At 43.9% G+C, this 17,876-nt stretch overlaps 1 protein-coding gene across 4 annotated transcripts in view; it reads right to left on the bottom strand.

Annotated features, from left to right (window-relative positions):
* Nckap5 (NCK associated protein 5) overlaps nucleotides 1–17,876 on the bottom strand; it is an 831,052-nt gene that overhangs the window by 112,677 nt on the left and 700,499 nt on the right. For all 4 annotated transcript variants that reach the window (XM_040738960.1, XM_040738961.1, XM_040738962.1 and 1 more), the window contains 3 exons: nucleotides 11,312–15,039; nucleotides 10,060–10,237; nucleotides 2,949–3,027 (listed from right to left, as the gene is read on the bottom strand). In XM_040738960.1, the coding sequence (XP_040594894.1) occupies nucleotides 2,949–3,027; nucleotides 10,060–10,237; nucleotides 11,312–15,039 (3,985 nt within the window). The remainder of the gene's footprint in view (nucleotides 1–2,948; nucleotides 3,028–10,059; nucleotides 10,238–11,311; nucleotides 15,040–17,876) is intronic.

Here is a 17,876-nt window from a genome sequence, read left to right as displayed (position 1 = left end):
ATATTAGCTAACTATGCTGAACTGGTACCAATTAAATCCATTCACACTGACAACCGTAATAAAAGGATGTCTTGGAATAATAATCTGATTCAGACTACACTCATTCAGCTGTTTGTGAAGACTTTTGTATTCCTAATTACCAATGAAAAGAATAATAATTGTGTGCTGCTCTCATTAAGCTGAATGGGTACAACAACACTTGGAGACACACTGTAAATTATAGTTTGCTGAAGACGGCTGGGGATGCTGGAAAAATAGGGCATTCAGAGCTGTGGGAGTTGGCTGCTAAGGGCATCCCAGGGGAAGCAGTGGATACAAAGAATCATGGATACTGGCCACCCTGAAAGGAGGCATGCCTTAGGACTTAATATTCAATTGTGATGGTTAGTGTTAATTTTCAACTTGAGAGAACCTAGAATCCCCTGGGAGCTCGAGCCTCTGAGCATCCTGGAGGATGACTTGAATATGTTGATATAGGAAGAATCAACTTAGTTGTGGGTGGGGCTATCTCCTGGGCAGGAGATACTGAACTGTAAAATCTGGAGAAAGGAGCTGAGGAGCAGAGCAGCAGTGTGCATACAACACTGTTCTTTTGTATTCCAGGATGGGTGCAATGGGACCAGCTGTCTCAAGCTTCTGCTGCTGTGCCTTCACCACCATGATCAACTGTACCCTCAAACCACAAGCCAGAACAAAGGTGGCTTCTGTCAGGGCATTTTATCTCAGTAATAAGAGAAACCAAGAAACTAAGGTATACGTACTGTCTGCTACATGTGATCTGAGGCTATCCATCCCATCATCCCATGTTGAGGTGACTAGCCAGCATACCCACGTTCTCAGCTTCTGGTATCTCCTGAAGAACATTGAATGCCACAAGCATTCAAGGTAGTTGGGGGATTTGAAAATCAGTTGCTTCCTCAGTCTCCTCACAAAGATCAAGGTCGCCGGGCGGTGGTGGCGCACGCCTTTAATCCCAGCACTCGGGAGGCAGAGGCAGGCGGATCTCTGTGAGTTCGAGGCTGGGCTGGACCGACAGCCTCTAAAACAATACAGAGAAATCCTGTCTCGTAAAAAAAAAAAAAAAAAAAAAAAAAAACCAAAGATCAAAGTCACAGAATTCTCCTCCATCATAGTCTCCTCCCAGGTTCTGAAACAGGGCACTTGAATCCCACTTCACTGGGATTCAAGAACATGTGTTCTTTTACGCCTGGTGTCACGCACAACTTTAAGACGCCCAACTAGGCTGGTTTTATGGTTATAGAGCTCTCAGGGAGTTGGGGGCAGAAAGCTAACTGTTGATGTGTCCTTGTGGATTCATTTTATCTCTGCCAGCAAAATCAGATATTCTGAATAATTTCATTTTTCTTTATTAAAAAAGAGCCACCTAACAAGTTGAAGCTAATTCAGGTCTATCTATATTTAGGGCTTTCAACAGAAATAATAAAGAAACCGTGTTGAAGATTTTTGGCAAGGGAATTTAGTTATTTTATTTGGGTCTTGTAATGGTTAGTGTTACTTTTCAAATTGATAAAATCTAGAGGCATCTGAGAAGACTGTCTCTGTTTGTGCCTGGGGGGAGTATATTGATTGATGTGAAAAGAGCCATCTTAATTGTGGGTTGGACTATTCCACAGGCAGAAGATTCTGGACTGTAGAAATGGAGAAATAGAGATGGGAACCATGCATGCATTCATCACTCTCATCTTTGCATGTAATGTGACCAACTGCTTCCAGGTCAGGCTGCTATGACTCCCCCACAATGATGGACTGCACCTCTGAACTGTGAGCTGTATAAATGAGCCCTCTCCTCCCTCATAAGTTGCTTTTGTTGGAATATTTTATCATAGCAGCTGTCAAGAAACTAAAGACACTTCTATATGCGAAACATCCAAAAATTTAAGCATGTTCCATTTCAGAAAGCCACCACACTATATTTTTAGTCAATAGACACCTGTACTAGTTGTTTCTTGAGACCATAAGTTGATTCTCATTCCCTGTCACTTGCATTTATATGACAGAAGCACAAACTCCTCATCAGTTCGCAGTGTATTCCTTCGCAAACATCCACGTTTTCCTCACAGGTGTGGCTCTGAGACACTGAGCTTCCCTGTTTTTTCTTTGCTTTACTTTTGTGGTACTAGGGAGCCAAGCAAGGACTCCAAAAACTGAGCTAGCTCCAAGCCCAGGTCCAATCTACTTGTTTCATGATAGCATGTGTGATGGTAAATGCTATCAATTTGCCAGGATCTAGGGTGACCAAAGAGACAAGCTTCTGAGCACGCCTGGGAGGGGTTATCAAGATCAGGTCAACTTCTGAATGAGAGATGATCTACCTTAAGTTTCTTGAGCTGAGAAGACCCACCTTAAAAGGGGCAGCACCCACAGTGTGGCCCCAGACCAATTAAAATGGAGAAAGTAAACTGAGCAAGAGCCTTCGGCTCTCTGCTTCCTGAGCAGGGATGTGATGTGAGCACTGCTTCATGCTCCTGCAACCATGCCTTCACCCCCATTGACTGGACCCTTCAAGTATGACCCCAGACAAACCCTTCCTCCCCCAAGTTGCTTTTGTCAGGTATTTCATCACAACAAAGGGAAAAGTAACTAATATGATCTAGCCTCTCTGAGTGAAAAGCACCACCTCTTGCCCTATAGAGCAGTGGTTCTCAATCTTCCTAATGTGACCCTTTAACACAGTTCCTCATGTTGGGGTAACCCCAACCATAAAATTATGTTCATTGCTGCTTCATAACTATACTTTTGCTACTGTTAAGAATTGGAATGTAAATACCCGTGTTTACCCATAGTCTTAGGCAACCCCTGTGAAAGGCTCTTTCAACCCCCAAGGTTGAAAACTGCTACAATAGAGGGAGGCTTGATACAGGCCTCTAGCAGTGCACCAAGAGAATGCATCAAAGTGAAAGACAAGCAAGCAACACATGGATCTTTACCTAGCACGTGGCTCTGAAGCGCAGAGTCAGCAACTCTATCTTCTTCATCCTCTCGTAAGTCTTCATTGACCTCTGCCCCCTGCAGCAAGAATATAATAGAAGTTCTTATTCATTATTCTGCAAAGATCTTTTGCAATCCTCACAACAACAGCACAGCCTGTAGTAAGTACATTGCTGTAGCTGAATGTATACACCAGTGGGGGAATATGAACGTGTGTGTATATTTATTCTACTTTGCCGTCATCATCTGGCTTCATTACAGGTTTTAATTAAGAGAGCCCATTTCCAGAATTACAACCTCAGTCTGAACGACGGGACTTACATAGTGCCTGGTTCTAGGCACGATTTCAAGATTAGAGGCTTTGGTTTTAAAACTTTATAATGGAGTCATTCACACCAAGGTATTAGGAAACATTAAAGTCTAAAGAGCTATAACTCCCAATTCACAGGTTTTGCCATAAGTTATTTTAATAAAAATAAGGGACTAAAGTTGAATCATATTTAGGTCTCATGACCCTTTCCTAGAATATAACTCTCTAAGAAAGTGTCTTTTTTTTATTCTTCCCATAATGGAAGGAGGGGACTGCAATGTATACTCGGTGAACTACATCACCCAGACGTGTTACAAACATTTCTTCCTTGTCTGGGGATGTTGCACAGTTGGTAGAGGGTTTGCCTAGCAAGCCATGGGTTTGCTCCTAGCTCCATATAAAACTGGCATGGTGGCACACTCCTAAAATCCCAGCCCTCACAAAGTGATGTCCACGGTTCTCAGATTTCTATTGCATTACTTCTGTGTGGATATAGTCTCGATATCAAGACAGACAAGGTCAACCTCCACCACTTGAGCAGCCAACAACAGCATGAACTGTGTGTGATGCTGTTGGAGGATCTGCTCAGGGGCGCAGAGTGACTGTGATACCATCATTATTTTACACCAAATGCTGTAGAAAGTCATCTGTCTGCATTCTGGTCTTTGGGCTAGATTTAGCTTCCTACTTCTTAACCTCCTAGCTTTTCACACTTAATGGAATAAAAACAATTATTTACACTTTATAACTGGGCTACATGTGACTCTAGTCTCACCCAAGGCCCTGATCCTGTGGATTGGCCCTGAGTTCCTTCAATTTTCTATAAAGAGCAGATGAACCAAAGGGAGAGGTTTGAAAGGTGTCCTTGTTGAAGCACAAACCGAGGAAAGGGCGGTATCAGAGAAGGGCTCATTCCCAGCCCTACTTATCCACAAATAGGTTTTAATGCACACTGAGGATGTATTATTTATATCTATTTGTCTCTGCAAGTCAGGGTATTCTTTATTTTGGCATCAGATTCTCTTCCTAATTATATTTTCACAGGCTCCAGTTTAAATTAATTTTCATTCCTGGTCATGCAGCAGGTGGGATGTGGGAACATTCCTGGGAGGTAAGAAAACTCTAGGTCAAGATGGGGAATTTGCCAAAGATAGGGCAAGGCAGCTTTTGACCAACAACTGTGGCTTAAATAATGGTCTCTTCTCTTCTCCCGTCCCTCTGTGTGTGTGTGTGTGTGTGTGTGTGTGTGTGTGTGTGTGTGTGTGTGTGTGCACTCATGTGTAGAAGCATGCAGGGGTGAGTATGTGGAGATCAGAGGTCAACCTCAAGAATCCAGGTACTTTTTCTCAGGTACTGTCCACCTTTTTATTTTTAAGACAGGGTCTCTCACTGGCTTGGGCTGGCTGGGCAGCTATCTCTTCCCAGTTTTGGGATTATAAGTGCATGCTACCACACCTGGTGTTTTTATACAGGTTCTGGGAATTGAACTCAGGTCTTTGAGAAATTACTGACTTAGCTAACTTTCAGACCCCAAGTGTTGGCACCTTTGTCTCCTAAGGATGCATCTTTAACCCATGCCCATTGTGGAGACCCAGAGCTGCTTTAGATATCAGCTTTCAGGATACAACTAGTAAATGTCATTGCCTCTATCCTGAATAACTCTAGCTTCCAGAAGGGTAGGAGGAAATGAGTTTGCAAAAGTCACAAGAGGCAAAAGCAATACCACAACCCATCACGAACTGATAGACACATGTGATTTCACAATTAAACTATATATTTGGGGAACTCCTCATTTGGAATTCTGTACATCTTCTCTGAATGCCTCTAACCCTCATGACTTCTGAAGTAAACAACCATTTTATATCAAAACCCACTGGAGGGCTAGGAACAATTCAGTAAGTAAAATCACTTGCCTGGAAAGTGTGAGGGCCTGAGTTCAAATCTCCAGAATCTACATAGAAACCAGACAAGTTGGTTTGAGTGTCTGTAATTCTAGTACTCATGTGCGGTGATGGGTTGGGGAGACAGGAGAACGCCCAGAAGCTCTTGGGCTGCGATCAACAAAGAAAACACCCTGCCTGAAACAGGGTGGAAAGTAAGGACTGACTCCTTGGTTTGTGCTGTGATCTCAAAATGCACCATGGGACAGATGGGGATGGCAGCGGGAGGGGGGAGAGGGAGACAGAGATTCCCTGCCCACAGACCACGATTTTGGAAGGGAAAACGAGTGAGCAGATATCTCTGAAGAGTTCATTCCTTAGAAAACTTAGCAAGAGGAAGGCAAATGTGCAGGCTGCTTATTTGCATCAAAACAGCATTTAGAATGGAATCATTCAATTAAGGATGCTGAAATTATTACATTTTGCAGGACTTAATAAGATGATAACCATTTGTGTAATTATGGTACTATTTTCTGCTATCTCATCTCTGCGGTCCCATCTTAATGCGATGGTATTTGATGATTTTTTTTATTAGCAGATGTGATTTTCTTCAGAAGAGGTGACACTTGGGGAAATAAAATCCCGTCATTTAAATTAACACATATGCATTAAAATGGCCATCTCTCTTCTATGCCCTGTGAAGGTGTGTGATCCCCTCAATTTTGTTAATGATTTTTATTTTTGTCTGGAGGTGTTAAATAAGAGCCTGGCGCTGTCTTTCTTTAATACTACCATTCAGAAAAATGATATCAACCCATAGGAAGGAACAATTTGCAGTTGATAGCAAGCAGAGCTTACCTATGCTAGTCTTTCTAGGGGTGGACTTCCCTGCCCCACATTTAAACACATAAAACCCTTTTAAGCACCAAGTAACATGGCCCCCAGCCTAAATTACACACACACACAAAATTAGAGCTAAGTGGCCTACAAATTATGGCAGATGTGGGGACATCTTTAATTAAAGTTCTACATAGAGAAAATGATTTATTTTGGTAAAGCATTGCTGGTATTTTCACACATTCTATCTAACTATACTAAAAAGGAATATGCAGCTACTGGTGAGCTAAGTGGTTTGTGAAATAAAAGATTTGGTGAATGTACAAAATTATAGTCAGACAATCTTCCATTTATTCTCACCGGTGATTGTTAGTTTTAATTGTCATCTTGACACAACCTAGAATTACTTAGAAGAGAAAGTCTCAATGTGGGATAATTAACACTGGGTTGGACTGTGTGCACGTTGTTGGGGACTGCCTTAATAAAGGCAGCTGATTTAGGAAGGCCCAGCCTACTGTGGGCAGTGCTATTTCCTAGGTAGAGGGTATGGAACAGGGTGAGAATGGAGGAACTGAGCTAAGAACAAGCGAGCAATCAAGTGAGCAAGCATGCATTCATTTCTCTCTGTTCTTGCCCATGGATGTGATATGACTAGATGCTTGACATTCCTGCCTTGACTTCCCCTCCAAAACAGAGGATTATCACCTGGAATTGCGAGCTATAATAAACCCTTTCTCCACTAAGTTGCTTCCTGTCAGGGTGTTTGATCACAGCAGTAGAAAGGAAATGGAGACTATCACTGAACATGAAATGGTTAAAATGTCTCGCAGAGTCCAGTGAATAAACACCATCTCCCTGTTTGTAGAGTTAAGACGAGTGGCACACTGTGCTGGGAGATTTTAGTGTAGGGCTTTTAGGGTCGAGGCTATCGTTCAGTAGTTGGTAGGTTACTTGGTTGGTGTGTGTGAGGTCCCAGATTCAATACCATGACTGGCAAAAAGAAAAAAAAAACCTCTTGATTTAGCATTTCCTTGACAATGAAGTAGCGTTTGGATTCTCAACAATGCTGTGACATCTATGGTGTTAGCTATCACTATTGTTTCCAACCAAACAACTAGCTATGAGAAAATTTCTTTGCAATGCATTTTAAAGTAAGTAGAGGGAAAATTTACCTTGGGCCCTAGAGAAGGAGAACTCCCTTAAACTCCAAGTTTTAAAAGGTCCACAGTTTTGAGCAATGGTATAAGATATGTTTCATTTTGCATCTAATCTCCTACATAGGATGGTAATTCATGATTAATATGTTTTCTTTACTACTTCTTACAATCTCAAAGGAGACTACAGCATGGTCCTTCCTGAACGTAGCAGTCTTAGCCCAGTTCTTAAATGTGGCTATGGGAACAGAAGAAACAAACAACAACATTATGTTTTATATTTTTAAAGAATGAGCTGAGGAGAGAACTCCATGGGTAAAAGTGCTTACTCCACAAGCCTGATGACAGTTTGGAGTCTCAGAACCCACAAACACAGTGTGCCTGTGATAATATAGGGAGCAGAGACAGGGCAATTCCCAGAAGCTCACAGGCCAGCTAGCCTACACTATAGAACAGCAAACAAGAGACCCTGTCTCAATCAGGTTGGAAACTGAGGCCCAACATATGAAGACACACACAGACACTGCTGGTCATCAATCCAGGTTAATAATATTCTTTTATATCGAAAGCCTTCTCAGCATGATTAATTTCCTCTCTTGGCTAAGGAGAAAAATTAGCATATCCCTATTGATTCTGCATACTTGGGTTGGTTAGGTAATCTGTGTACCTCACAGAAAATACTAAGAGTGTTTCCTGCAGATATGTGGGACAGGTGGACTTCCTACTCTTGCCCTGAGAATGATTTCAGATGAGGAAGGAAAGCATGTTAAATTACTTTAGCATCAGGAAGTAATAAGAAAACAAAAATGAAACTGTAAAAGCTTAACAGAGGCTCTTTTTTGTTGTTTTGGTTTTTGTTTTGTTTTGTTTTGTTTTGGTCCTTCTGTACAGTGAAGATAGACCCTAAGCTGTCAGAGACATATTAAATGGGGCATAGTTAAAAGGAGTGCCTGTGATAAGGGGCTCGACTGGGCTATCAAAGCCTTTCATCAGCAGGATTGAATTTCCAGCATATTGCACGTTTCTCCATGCTCCTTCTTCCTTTTTCCTTTCAGTGACACTACAAGGGCAGCTTCAGATATGCTTGTAATTTGTGGTTTTATAATGCAAGGAACATCCATGTTTCAAAGGAGGTATGATATCATATGAGCCAGGGCTAAAATGGGAGTGAGGGGAAACCGCCGCAGTGAACAAAGTCAGCTTGAAAGAAAGACCTTAGAGCTCATCGGAGAAAACGTTCTCCCTTAGAAATATTTTCAGTGTGTTTGTATCAGATGTGCTTGTGAAACCTTAACCCAAGAAAGTGTAGCTTCAGCAACTTGTGAACACTGATCAAGACTGCTGTTAGAATCTCTTTTCTTAAACACCCCAGCTTCCCAAGAATACGAGTGTGTACCTGCAAATATTTGTACTGGGTATTCATATATGTGTGCAGCCATAGGTCAATGTTGTATGTCTTTCTCAATTATTTTCCAGCTTATAGTGCGTGTGTGTGTCAGGGGAGGTGTATGTACAAGTTTGTGAGGGTGTGTGCACATGTGTCTATATGGTTGCATATGTATATGTGTATAGGACAGATATTAATGTTGGATGTCTTTGTTAGACAAGGGTTCTCACTGAACCTGGGGCACACTGAATGAGGTAGATTTGGTGACCAGTGAGCTCCAGAGAGCCTCCTGTGTCTACCTACCCAGTGTTGGGGTTACAGTATCATGCCACTATGCCTGGAGTTTTACATGAGTGCTAGGGATCCAAACTCAAGTCAGCATGCTTGCATGACAAAAGCGGTCTCCTCAGTGCCAGATTACAGCATTTTATGTTGGGAATATTTTGCTGTGTTGAGTACCATAAAACATATCCACAGAAACAATGAAAACATATGAATCCAATCACACCACATATAATGAGTTGTAAGGAGAGTAAGTGCAAAGTAAAGAAACTTATGGAGTATCACATGAGCAGGGCAGTGGAGGCACATGCCTTTAATCCCAGTAATTGGCAAGAAGAGGTAGGTAGATCTCTGATACACACACACACACACACACACACACACACACACACACACACACACACACATTTCACATGAAACTAACCTAGCCTAGGGAAACATGTAAAAACAGAAACAAAGCACCATTTATGTCTCATCATTCTCCATCTCTGTAGGATGCCCGGTGATGTACAACTTCATAAAAAATAAGCAGCACTTAACCATCCAAATAGCCCACACTTTCTTAAGTCATCTGTCATGCTCGCATCTCCAGTTCTGTTCCTCTTTTGTTACTGTTGACGTCGGAATCATCAAAACAAATTTCTAGCACTGGGTATCGTTCTAAGATGACACTGCTAGCATCAGTTTCTGGCAATGTACTAAGATAATAGCACTGTCTGAAAATAGACCCAAAGAGAGCAGTATTCCCAGATGGAACCACACCCACATGAAATCTAGGGGCCACCTGTAGCAGTTGTCACAGGGTTTCTTTCTTCTTTAAAAATCTTTTCTCTCTGGTTAGGCAGATGGCTCAGTGGCTAAAATGCTTGCTGTGTAAGTGTGAGGGCCTGAGTTTGGATGCCCAGCACCCATATAAAGATGGGCATAGCAGTGTATGTTTGTAATCCTGGTCAGCTGGAGGCCGGGTATGGAGACAGGAGAACCATGGGACCTTGTGGGCCAGTTAGCTTGCTTTACGTAGCCATGAAGAAGACATCATGTCTCAAGGGGAGGAATGACACTAGTGGTTGCCCTCTGATGTCTACACATGTTACCATATGGGCATCCATGAACACATACAACCATACACAGAGAGAGGAGATAAGAAGGGAGAGGGAAGAAGGGAGGGGGAGATTAAAAACAGTCTTTTCTCAGATTGCCACCACTACCAGAACATCTCAGAACCAAGTGTTTTTCTAGCCAGCATGGAGAGGCACTTACCAGGGATTCTCTTGGTTTTTCCATATCGACTTTGGTTTTGATGTTTTTCTTTTGACTTCCTTGAGTGCTAACAGAGCCGCTGGCGAAACAGGAGCCCTGGGAGGTGCCCTCTAACATGCTCCTGCAGGAAACACCCTTTGATCCACTCTCTGTCTGGAGAGCTGCTTTCTTATCAACTCTGCAGGTAGAAAGTGATTCCTCTGATAAATTACGTTAGCCGTTTTCAATCACACTCTTCTCTCTAGCCCTTTAATGTTTAAGGTAACCTCAGCGTGGCTCTTTGTCTTTAAACCTTTCAGTGGTAAGTGTTTCTCTCTATCCTTGAGCAAAAATAGCTTCAAGTATTTCACTAGGGTGTCAATTTAGATTTGCAAGGATAATAAGTTTTTTTTAATGTATTGTGTGTGTACACATACAAACAGGTTTGTGTGCACTGGTATGTACATAGCACATGCATACAGGCGCGCACACACACACACACGAGTTATAGGATGACTTCTTATGTGTTATTCCTTAGTTGAGATCTACCTTGTGTTTATGATACAGAATCTTTCATTGGCCTGAAGCTTCCCAGCAGGCTAGGCTGGGTGGCCAGAAAAGCCCAAGGTCTGTCTCTTTCTGCATCCTCTGAGATGGGATTACAAGCATGTGTTACCATGCTTGGCTTTTGTCTATGTGGATTCTGAAAATGGAGTTTAGGTCTTCATGCTTGCAAAGCAAGCACATTACTGACTGAGACATCTCCCCATAGCCTCTATTCTATTTTTATAATTGCTTTTGGGGAGGGGCAGAATATAAAATGCCAAAGGGTGATTGCTAAATACATTTCTGGCTTAAGATCGGCAGGAAAAGTAATTACTTCTGGAAAGTTCTAAGTATACATTTGCTCAGTGCGATCAATGAAAGCGGCATGCTTTCAAACGTGTGTGTAATTTTCTTCCATTTCATGCAATGTGGGTACATTCGTGGTTCCTGGTGTGGGCTGAATTGCTACCAACCTGGATGGAACTCACCATTCTTTAATTTCAAAGACCATTGGCTTGGTTAAGAAAGGAGCATGAACTAAATTATCATTTTATTACTAACTTTTATTTCACTGTTTAAATTATAGCTAATGTATAAGAGACTGCACGATCTGTGTATGGAGACTATGCTTGACTGGCATTTAATGATCAGGAAGTACACATCTCTCCTTAGGTTGGGGGAGCAGGGGGGCCTCTAGACATTGCCCTTTTCTGTTCCAGTGCGTTACCTGTTTAGAAGTTCTGTCATGAAGGCGTCTTTTGTTGAGCACACAGCAGCAGGGCTGGGTTTATTTCTTGGCTCCAACTTCATTTCATTATAAAGGTCTTGAGACTCTTTCAGATTACGTGTGCCTCGCAAGCCATCATCTGAACTCCGCCCATCTGCCACCCTGGTGTCCCTATTCAGTTCACTTTCTGTCTTGGATTGTACCTCAGCTTTTTTCTTTTCTCTTTTCCTCTCTGATTTTAGTTTTGGATCTTTCTTTTCCGCTTTACTTTTGGAGGCCTCCGTTCTCCTGCTACTGAGAGCTGGAAGTCTGCTCTTCCGAAAACCAAACCAGCTGGTGAATGAAGGCCCTGCCCTGGGCTTCACTTCCACAGAGGTGGCCTTTGTCTGTGCCTGGCCCTTTTCCACATTCTCCTGAATGCACAACATGACCTTTTCTTCAATGGAGGGTGAGAGGGGGGCTCCTGGGCTCATGATACCAGGCCCAGTGGGAGAAGCCTCTGGATGGCATCCAGAAGTTTCTAGCTCGCATATCCCACTTGTTTCTAAGTTGCTTACACACTGCACTCTCCCTGGGATTTGCAGGGACTGAGGGCAGTCTGATGGGGTGGATGGATGCCTGTGATGGTCACTGCCACATTGCTCATGGGCTACATCCAACCCAGGCCATTCTTCCTGGGTATAGCTCTGTTGGTCTTCTACTCCTGGGGTGGTGAGTTCTTCTGGCCTTGTGAGCACCCTCAAAGGTAACTTGCTTGGGCTTCCATGCTGGCTGCTAGAACTTCCTGTGCTACAGAGGGAACTCTGCCTGGAAAAGGTCTGCTCCACGGGCCTTCCCGCATTGGGAAGGTTATCAGATGTTGAGACACCGGGTCTCTTGCTTGGGGACCCTTCCATGGAGATGTTGTGCCTGGTGAGGGAATTGCCTCTCTCGGCTGTGTTGGTAATGATCTGAGTTCGAATCTTGCCTGGCCCTTCTGTTGGGGGAGTGGAGGACTTCTCTCCCAAGTGGATGCTGAAACTCTGGCTCCGAGCTTTGGCTCCATTCATACCTAGAGCTGGCTTTAGGTGTGGCTTGCTGGAGGAGAAGGATCTTTTTACCCATCTGCTCTCCATCCCATCCCTTGCATCAGCTTTGGAGATGCTGCTTTCCAATGACTCTGGCAATGTTGGCTCTAAGGGAAGCTCTCTAGCTAAACTGTCCAGATCTCGTGGACCTAGCAAGACTGTTGTTCTCGCATCTCCTGAGGCCTCCAGACTTGCTGGGTCTCTGTAGTCCTCGGGATTAGGCTTGTTGGAAGTCACACAACTTCTAGAAGCTTCATTTAAACTATCTTTTTCTTGTTTCCCTGGCACCATGGACATTTTCCTGAGCAATTGAGGAGACTTCATGAGAACTTTGAGTCCTACCGGGAGACGAGTTTTCGGTCCTTTCTCAGGAGGGTTTTGACGGCTTTGTGACGTGCCCTGGCTTCTACAGGATGAGGGAGATGGGGAGAGACTGTTAACCTGAGGTGTCAAGGACTCATTTGTCCCTGAGAGGGAAGGCCTGTGGGGTATCATAGAGTTGTCACTCAACTGTCCTTTTCTCCCTGGAGACAAGCTTTTCGAGGATGCTACCTCTAGCAGTTCTTGGTTTGAAGGACAAGTCTTGGGTGTCTGTAAATCTGTGTCTTTGTGTGTCGCTCCCAGTGCTTGGTGAGGGTGAGGTTTGGGGATGCCTCTCTTTGGAGAGACCTTTGGAGGCCCTGGAACCATCACAGCAAATGAGCTGGAGGATGTGTGCACCGCTGCATCTGTAGGGGGAGGAGCTGGAGGGAAGGAAGGCTTTTTGGGGGCCACAGAAGGTTTCTTCTTCTGCATTTCTGACATAGCTGACCTGGAAGAGATGACAGGGACAGAGGCTCCTTTCAATGGTGGAGATTTCACCCCTGCACTTACAGTGTCCCTAGAGACCCTAGTTTCGGGATTGGCAGGTGATGGCAGTGGTGCATAGTCATTGCTGGGTCTCACCAGTAGAGAGGCTGACCTCCCTGGAGGGGGTGGAGGGGAGGGAGACCTCACTCTTGTCTCTGGCCCAGAGCTACAGCATTTGGCCTTCATGGGGGATTCGCCATTGCCACTGCTCCGCATGAGATGTTGTGACTGGATCCCTGGAGCCTGAGCCTTGGGACACTGAACCCAGTTCTTCTTACTGGGAATTTTGGTGACATGAAGAAGCTGGGTGGGGTGTTTCGGAATGTGTGATTCTGGTTGCACGTCACAGAGAGAACCAGGGCTCTCTGTCTTTTTGCCTTGTGGAAGTTTCCCTGGAGGGGATGCTGGTGTCTTCTCAAGAGTCTCTAGGCCACTGGAGGGAACTAGCATGGCTGGCACAGGCTCTGCCAGTTTTGCTTTCTGAGGTGAAGAGTTGCCTCTAGAAGGAATTTTTGTCAGGCCTTGCTGTGCATAAACACCCATGTTTGTCCCAGGTCTAGAATTACTCTGCCAGGCTACGCCTTGTGTTGGTTTGGTGAGCTTTGGTCGTGGGGAATTCTGAGTTACTACAATCCGAGGGCCAAAGGAGTCAGTCAGCGCTATGGGGATACTGCTCTCATCTTTTGGAATGTTTTTCTCAGTTTCCTCTTCAGGCCTCTTCTGAAAAGGACAGTCTCTTGCAGTAGCTCCTGGCTGTAAATGAGTAATTCCCTGAGGTGAAAGTTGAGTGAGTTCTGAGGGCTCAGCAGGGGCTGAGTTGATAGAAATTTCATCCCTGGTCACAGTGACAACTCCAGTCTGACGGGAGCTGAATTCAACGGGCTCTCCATTTTCTGCATCAAATACGACCATGACACATTCTTCAGAAGAGGTCCTCTTGACAACCCTTTGCTGCCTGATGAAACCTAGTGTCTTTGGCCTTGTCTCTGAGTGGGTGAGACATTCTTCCTCCACATCATGAGAACAACATTCAAACTTTCCAGACCCCATGTCCAGGTTCTCCATGGACTTGTCAGTGTCCCCGGTCAATGACAGGTCTGAAGGGCTTCTCTCGTCACTGCTCTCTATGTGTAGCTCATTTAAGGTCTCATTGTCATCAGTGTCTGAAAGCTGAAGGTTCAAGGCCACATAGCTATGATCTTGGCTGCTTGGGTCCCTGTCCCTTTGTACCCAGGGCAAGTGCATGCTGGGGCATAGCTTCCTCTCCAAGGGACAGTGGCTAGAACAACGAACTAGCCTTTCAGGCATTTCTCTTGTATAAACTGAGGCTGTACCTTCTGAAATGTACTTTCCCTGTGGCTCCCAGTTAAAGAGACTGTCTGAGACACTGTGGGCTAATTTACTGCCCTGCCTCCTGCAGCCTGGGCTTGGAGCTACTTGCAGCAAAGCTGAGGGTGGGGAGTCTTCATCTGCATTCTCATGAGAATTTGCATCATAGATGAGGGAATGATGGAGATCCTTGCAGGGGATTCCTATGCCAGGTGGCTGGCTGTGGGGATACTCCTTGAGGCTGCTATTTTTAATTCCTGGAGAATAGATCCCTTCATTGGAGTTCATGCAATCTTTATAACCCCATTTGGCTATCACCGAAGGTGGTTCAAGTAACACTTTCCTCTTCTGTAGCTTCCTCAGGCCTTCCAAAATGTGGCTCTCTTTGATACGGGTTGGAGGTAGTTCATCTGCAGGGCTAGCAAAGCCACTTGGGAGTGAGGAATCGATACTCAGTCTTTTATCCCAGTTCTGTGATGATTGCTGAGAAAGAAAAATAGATATCAGAGATGATTGAACCAAACAGATATCAAATAAACAAAGGAAAAGCCCCTCAGTAGATTTAATTTGTATAAGTGGGTGATAAATATTCACATATAAACACAGTTTGTACAATGCTAACTATGCAGTAAACATTGATTCTGCAAGGTACTGTGCTAAGCAGTGTGGTGAAATAAAGAAATGGAATGCAAGAACTATGCTTTTAAGGATAGAAAACTCAACTGAAGTGAGGGGCCTTTAGCACAGATGACTCTATATCAAGAAAGTGCATATGGGAAGTGGGAATAGGGTGGCTATTCTAGAGGTTCATGGGTGGACGCATGGGTCTATTTAGAGAGATGGTGAAAGGTATACTGGAAAGCCATTTGACTTTTTTTTTAAACTTAACTTAACCTAACTTAACATGTGGGCTGACCTAATATTCTAAGTGAGGAAATATCTTCTGGGTGGAAGAAACAGAATGTTCAAGGACAGAAGTCAGGAGAGCATGCTCGAGTTGCATTTAGGGAACTAGCAGAAGACGTTGTAGGGAGTCCAGGAACAGCAGAGGAAGGATCCAGGAGAGGAAACAATTCAGTGTTCCACCCCAGCATTTGACAGTCCAGTGAATGTCTAGGAACGGTGTCTGAAGTTATTGCGTGTACCTGCATGCAAATGTATGCATATCTACCTTAATTAGTGGGCATTAGCAGTGGCAGTCACTCTTCCACTGAGGTCAGCAGGTCAACTCCTTGCCCTTGCACTTCCCAAATGCCAGCCTTATTTTCAAAAACTGGTTGGGAATTGAAAGGTGGCGTTCCCCACATTTGTGGGGTTTTTTTCCCCATGGCATCGGTAACAAGAAGTAGAGAAGCAAAGGAGTAAACTAATGTGCCCTGAGACCTGCTGTCTACCATCCGCTGGCATGCTGCTGTATCTGCATCTTCAGACCACTGCGAGAGAGACACCACTATGCTTTCATTTTGCTGAGGTTCAGAAAACCTCAGGTCTCAGAGATAGAAGGAGATTTGGAATACAGAACAATTCCTTCCTTCCTTCCTTCCTTCCTTCCTTCCTTTCTTTCCTTCCTTCCTTCCTGTCCTTCCTTCCTGTCCTTCCTTCCTGTCCTTTCTTTCTTTCTTTCTTTCTTTCTTTCTTTCTTTCTTTCTTTCTTTCTTTCTTTCTTTCTTTCTTTAACCCTGTTAAATTTGTTACCATCCCAAGTGGCAAGAAGGGAATATGAACTTGGGCTGCCAGCTCTGGAGTCTGCACTCTTAATCTGGATGCTGTAATGCTGCATGTAGCTTACCTTCTAGTCTCCCTTCTATACTAGCTGCTGCTAAAAAAGAAATCATGGGGTTTCTTAGTGTTTCTCCAATGGCACTGCGGAGTTTAAATAAGAAACTCTCACACCAGAACACTGAGGGGCTGACCTACTTGAGAAATTGCAATTTTGTTTTTAATCACATGTATATGTGTATTTGTCTGTGGGTGGATATGTGCACACGAGTATGGGTACCCATAGGGGTCAGATGAGGGTGTTAGATTCCCTGGGACTGGTGGTTGTGAACTGTCATCCAATGTAGCTGATGGGTACTGAACTGGGGTCTTCTGCAAGAGCAGTATATGTGCTTCATCACCAAGTCATCTCTCCAGCCCTGCTGGGGACCTTTCAACATGACTAATGGTGGATGACTTTGGGAACAAAAGGACTATTTCAGAGGATCACTATACCAACTACCTCCTGCCAGCAAGTCTGAATATCAAACTAATGCAGACATTAAAATGTACCAGTAACTTCTATCAGAACCTGAGCTGTGGACACTGGATTATATATATCTAAGCCATTTTCACGAAATTTACTCTTGCTATCTCCAGCACACACATTTATTTGTCTTGAAGTCCAATTATTTATTTTCTTCAGCAAACCCTCCAGTGCCTGGAGCTGCTGGGGGCAGATGTGGTTTGCTGACACTGCCTTTTTCCTCTTGGAGTTTTGTTCTTTAATTTTAGGAAATTGCACCATTCAAAGCTCCTTTAGTCAGAAGAAATCCCATCAGAGATCTGGGATATTCTAGACAGAACAGAAAATGGGCTTCCACAGTGTGTGTTTCTGAGATGTCCCATGGTCCCGAGAGTCACACTAATAGCAGAAATGAGGAGCAAGGAAACGGGCCTGCAAGAGCTTGACAGTGGCAGACCTGTTTAGCCTATAGGAGACAAGCTAAGATCCTGTCAACCTACGTCTTCTCTCCCATCCAGAGCCTGATCATGCTGTATTTTAATACACCATTAAAGTCAGAGGCTGAGAAGTCCTGATGAGATAAGCCATGCCCCCCCCCCAAGTCCTCCATGGAAAGTTACAATGGCAAGTGAGCTGAGAAAAGTTTGGAACCAATCTTGAAAGCTGGCAGGGGAACATGAGGATGAACATGAGAATATGAGAGGGCCATTTCCTGAAATTGCTACAATCTTTGTTCAACAAAATTGGACAAGAGTTCTCAGGGAGTGGCACAGAGGACTGAAGGGTGCTACTGATACGCTAGGGGCAAGGTTTAATGTCCTTGGTACCTTTCTATCTCTTGTCAGGGAAATATTAAATCTCATTTATTGTTAGTAGAAGGGATTGTTGGAATAATTCAATGCCAAGAAAATGTATAACTCCCGCTGTGTATAAGGGTGACTCAATAAAGCCAGGATAACAGAATCATTAACAGTGAAATTTCTAGAACTAATGCCTGGCTTTACCATGTACTACCATGTTTTTGGGTCCACTATGTACATCCTCAGAGCCTTGGTTTTCTAAACTGAAAACTGAGAAGAATCAGGGCTGCAGAACA

Source organism: Mesocricetus auratus, unplaced genomic scaffold (genome assembly GCF_017639785.1).
Source record: "Mesocricetus auratus isolate SY011 unplaced genomic scaffold, BCM_Maur_2.0 Super-Scaffold_100676, whole genome shotgun sequence".
Taxonomy (NCBI): Eukaryota; Metazoa; Chordata; class Mammalia; order Rodentia; family Cricetidae; genus Mesocricetus; species Mesocricetus auratus.
Note: the sequence above shows the minus strand (reverse complement) of the source record. Positions and strands in the feature narration are given on the sequence as shown.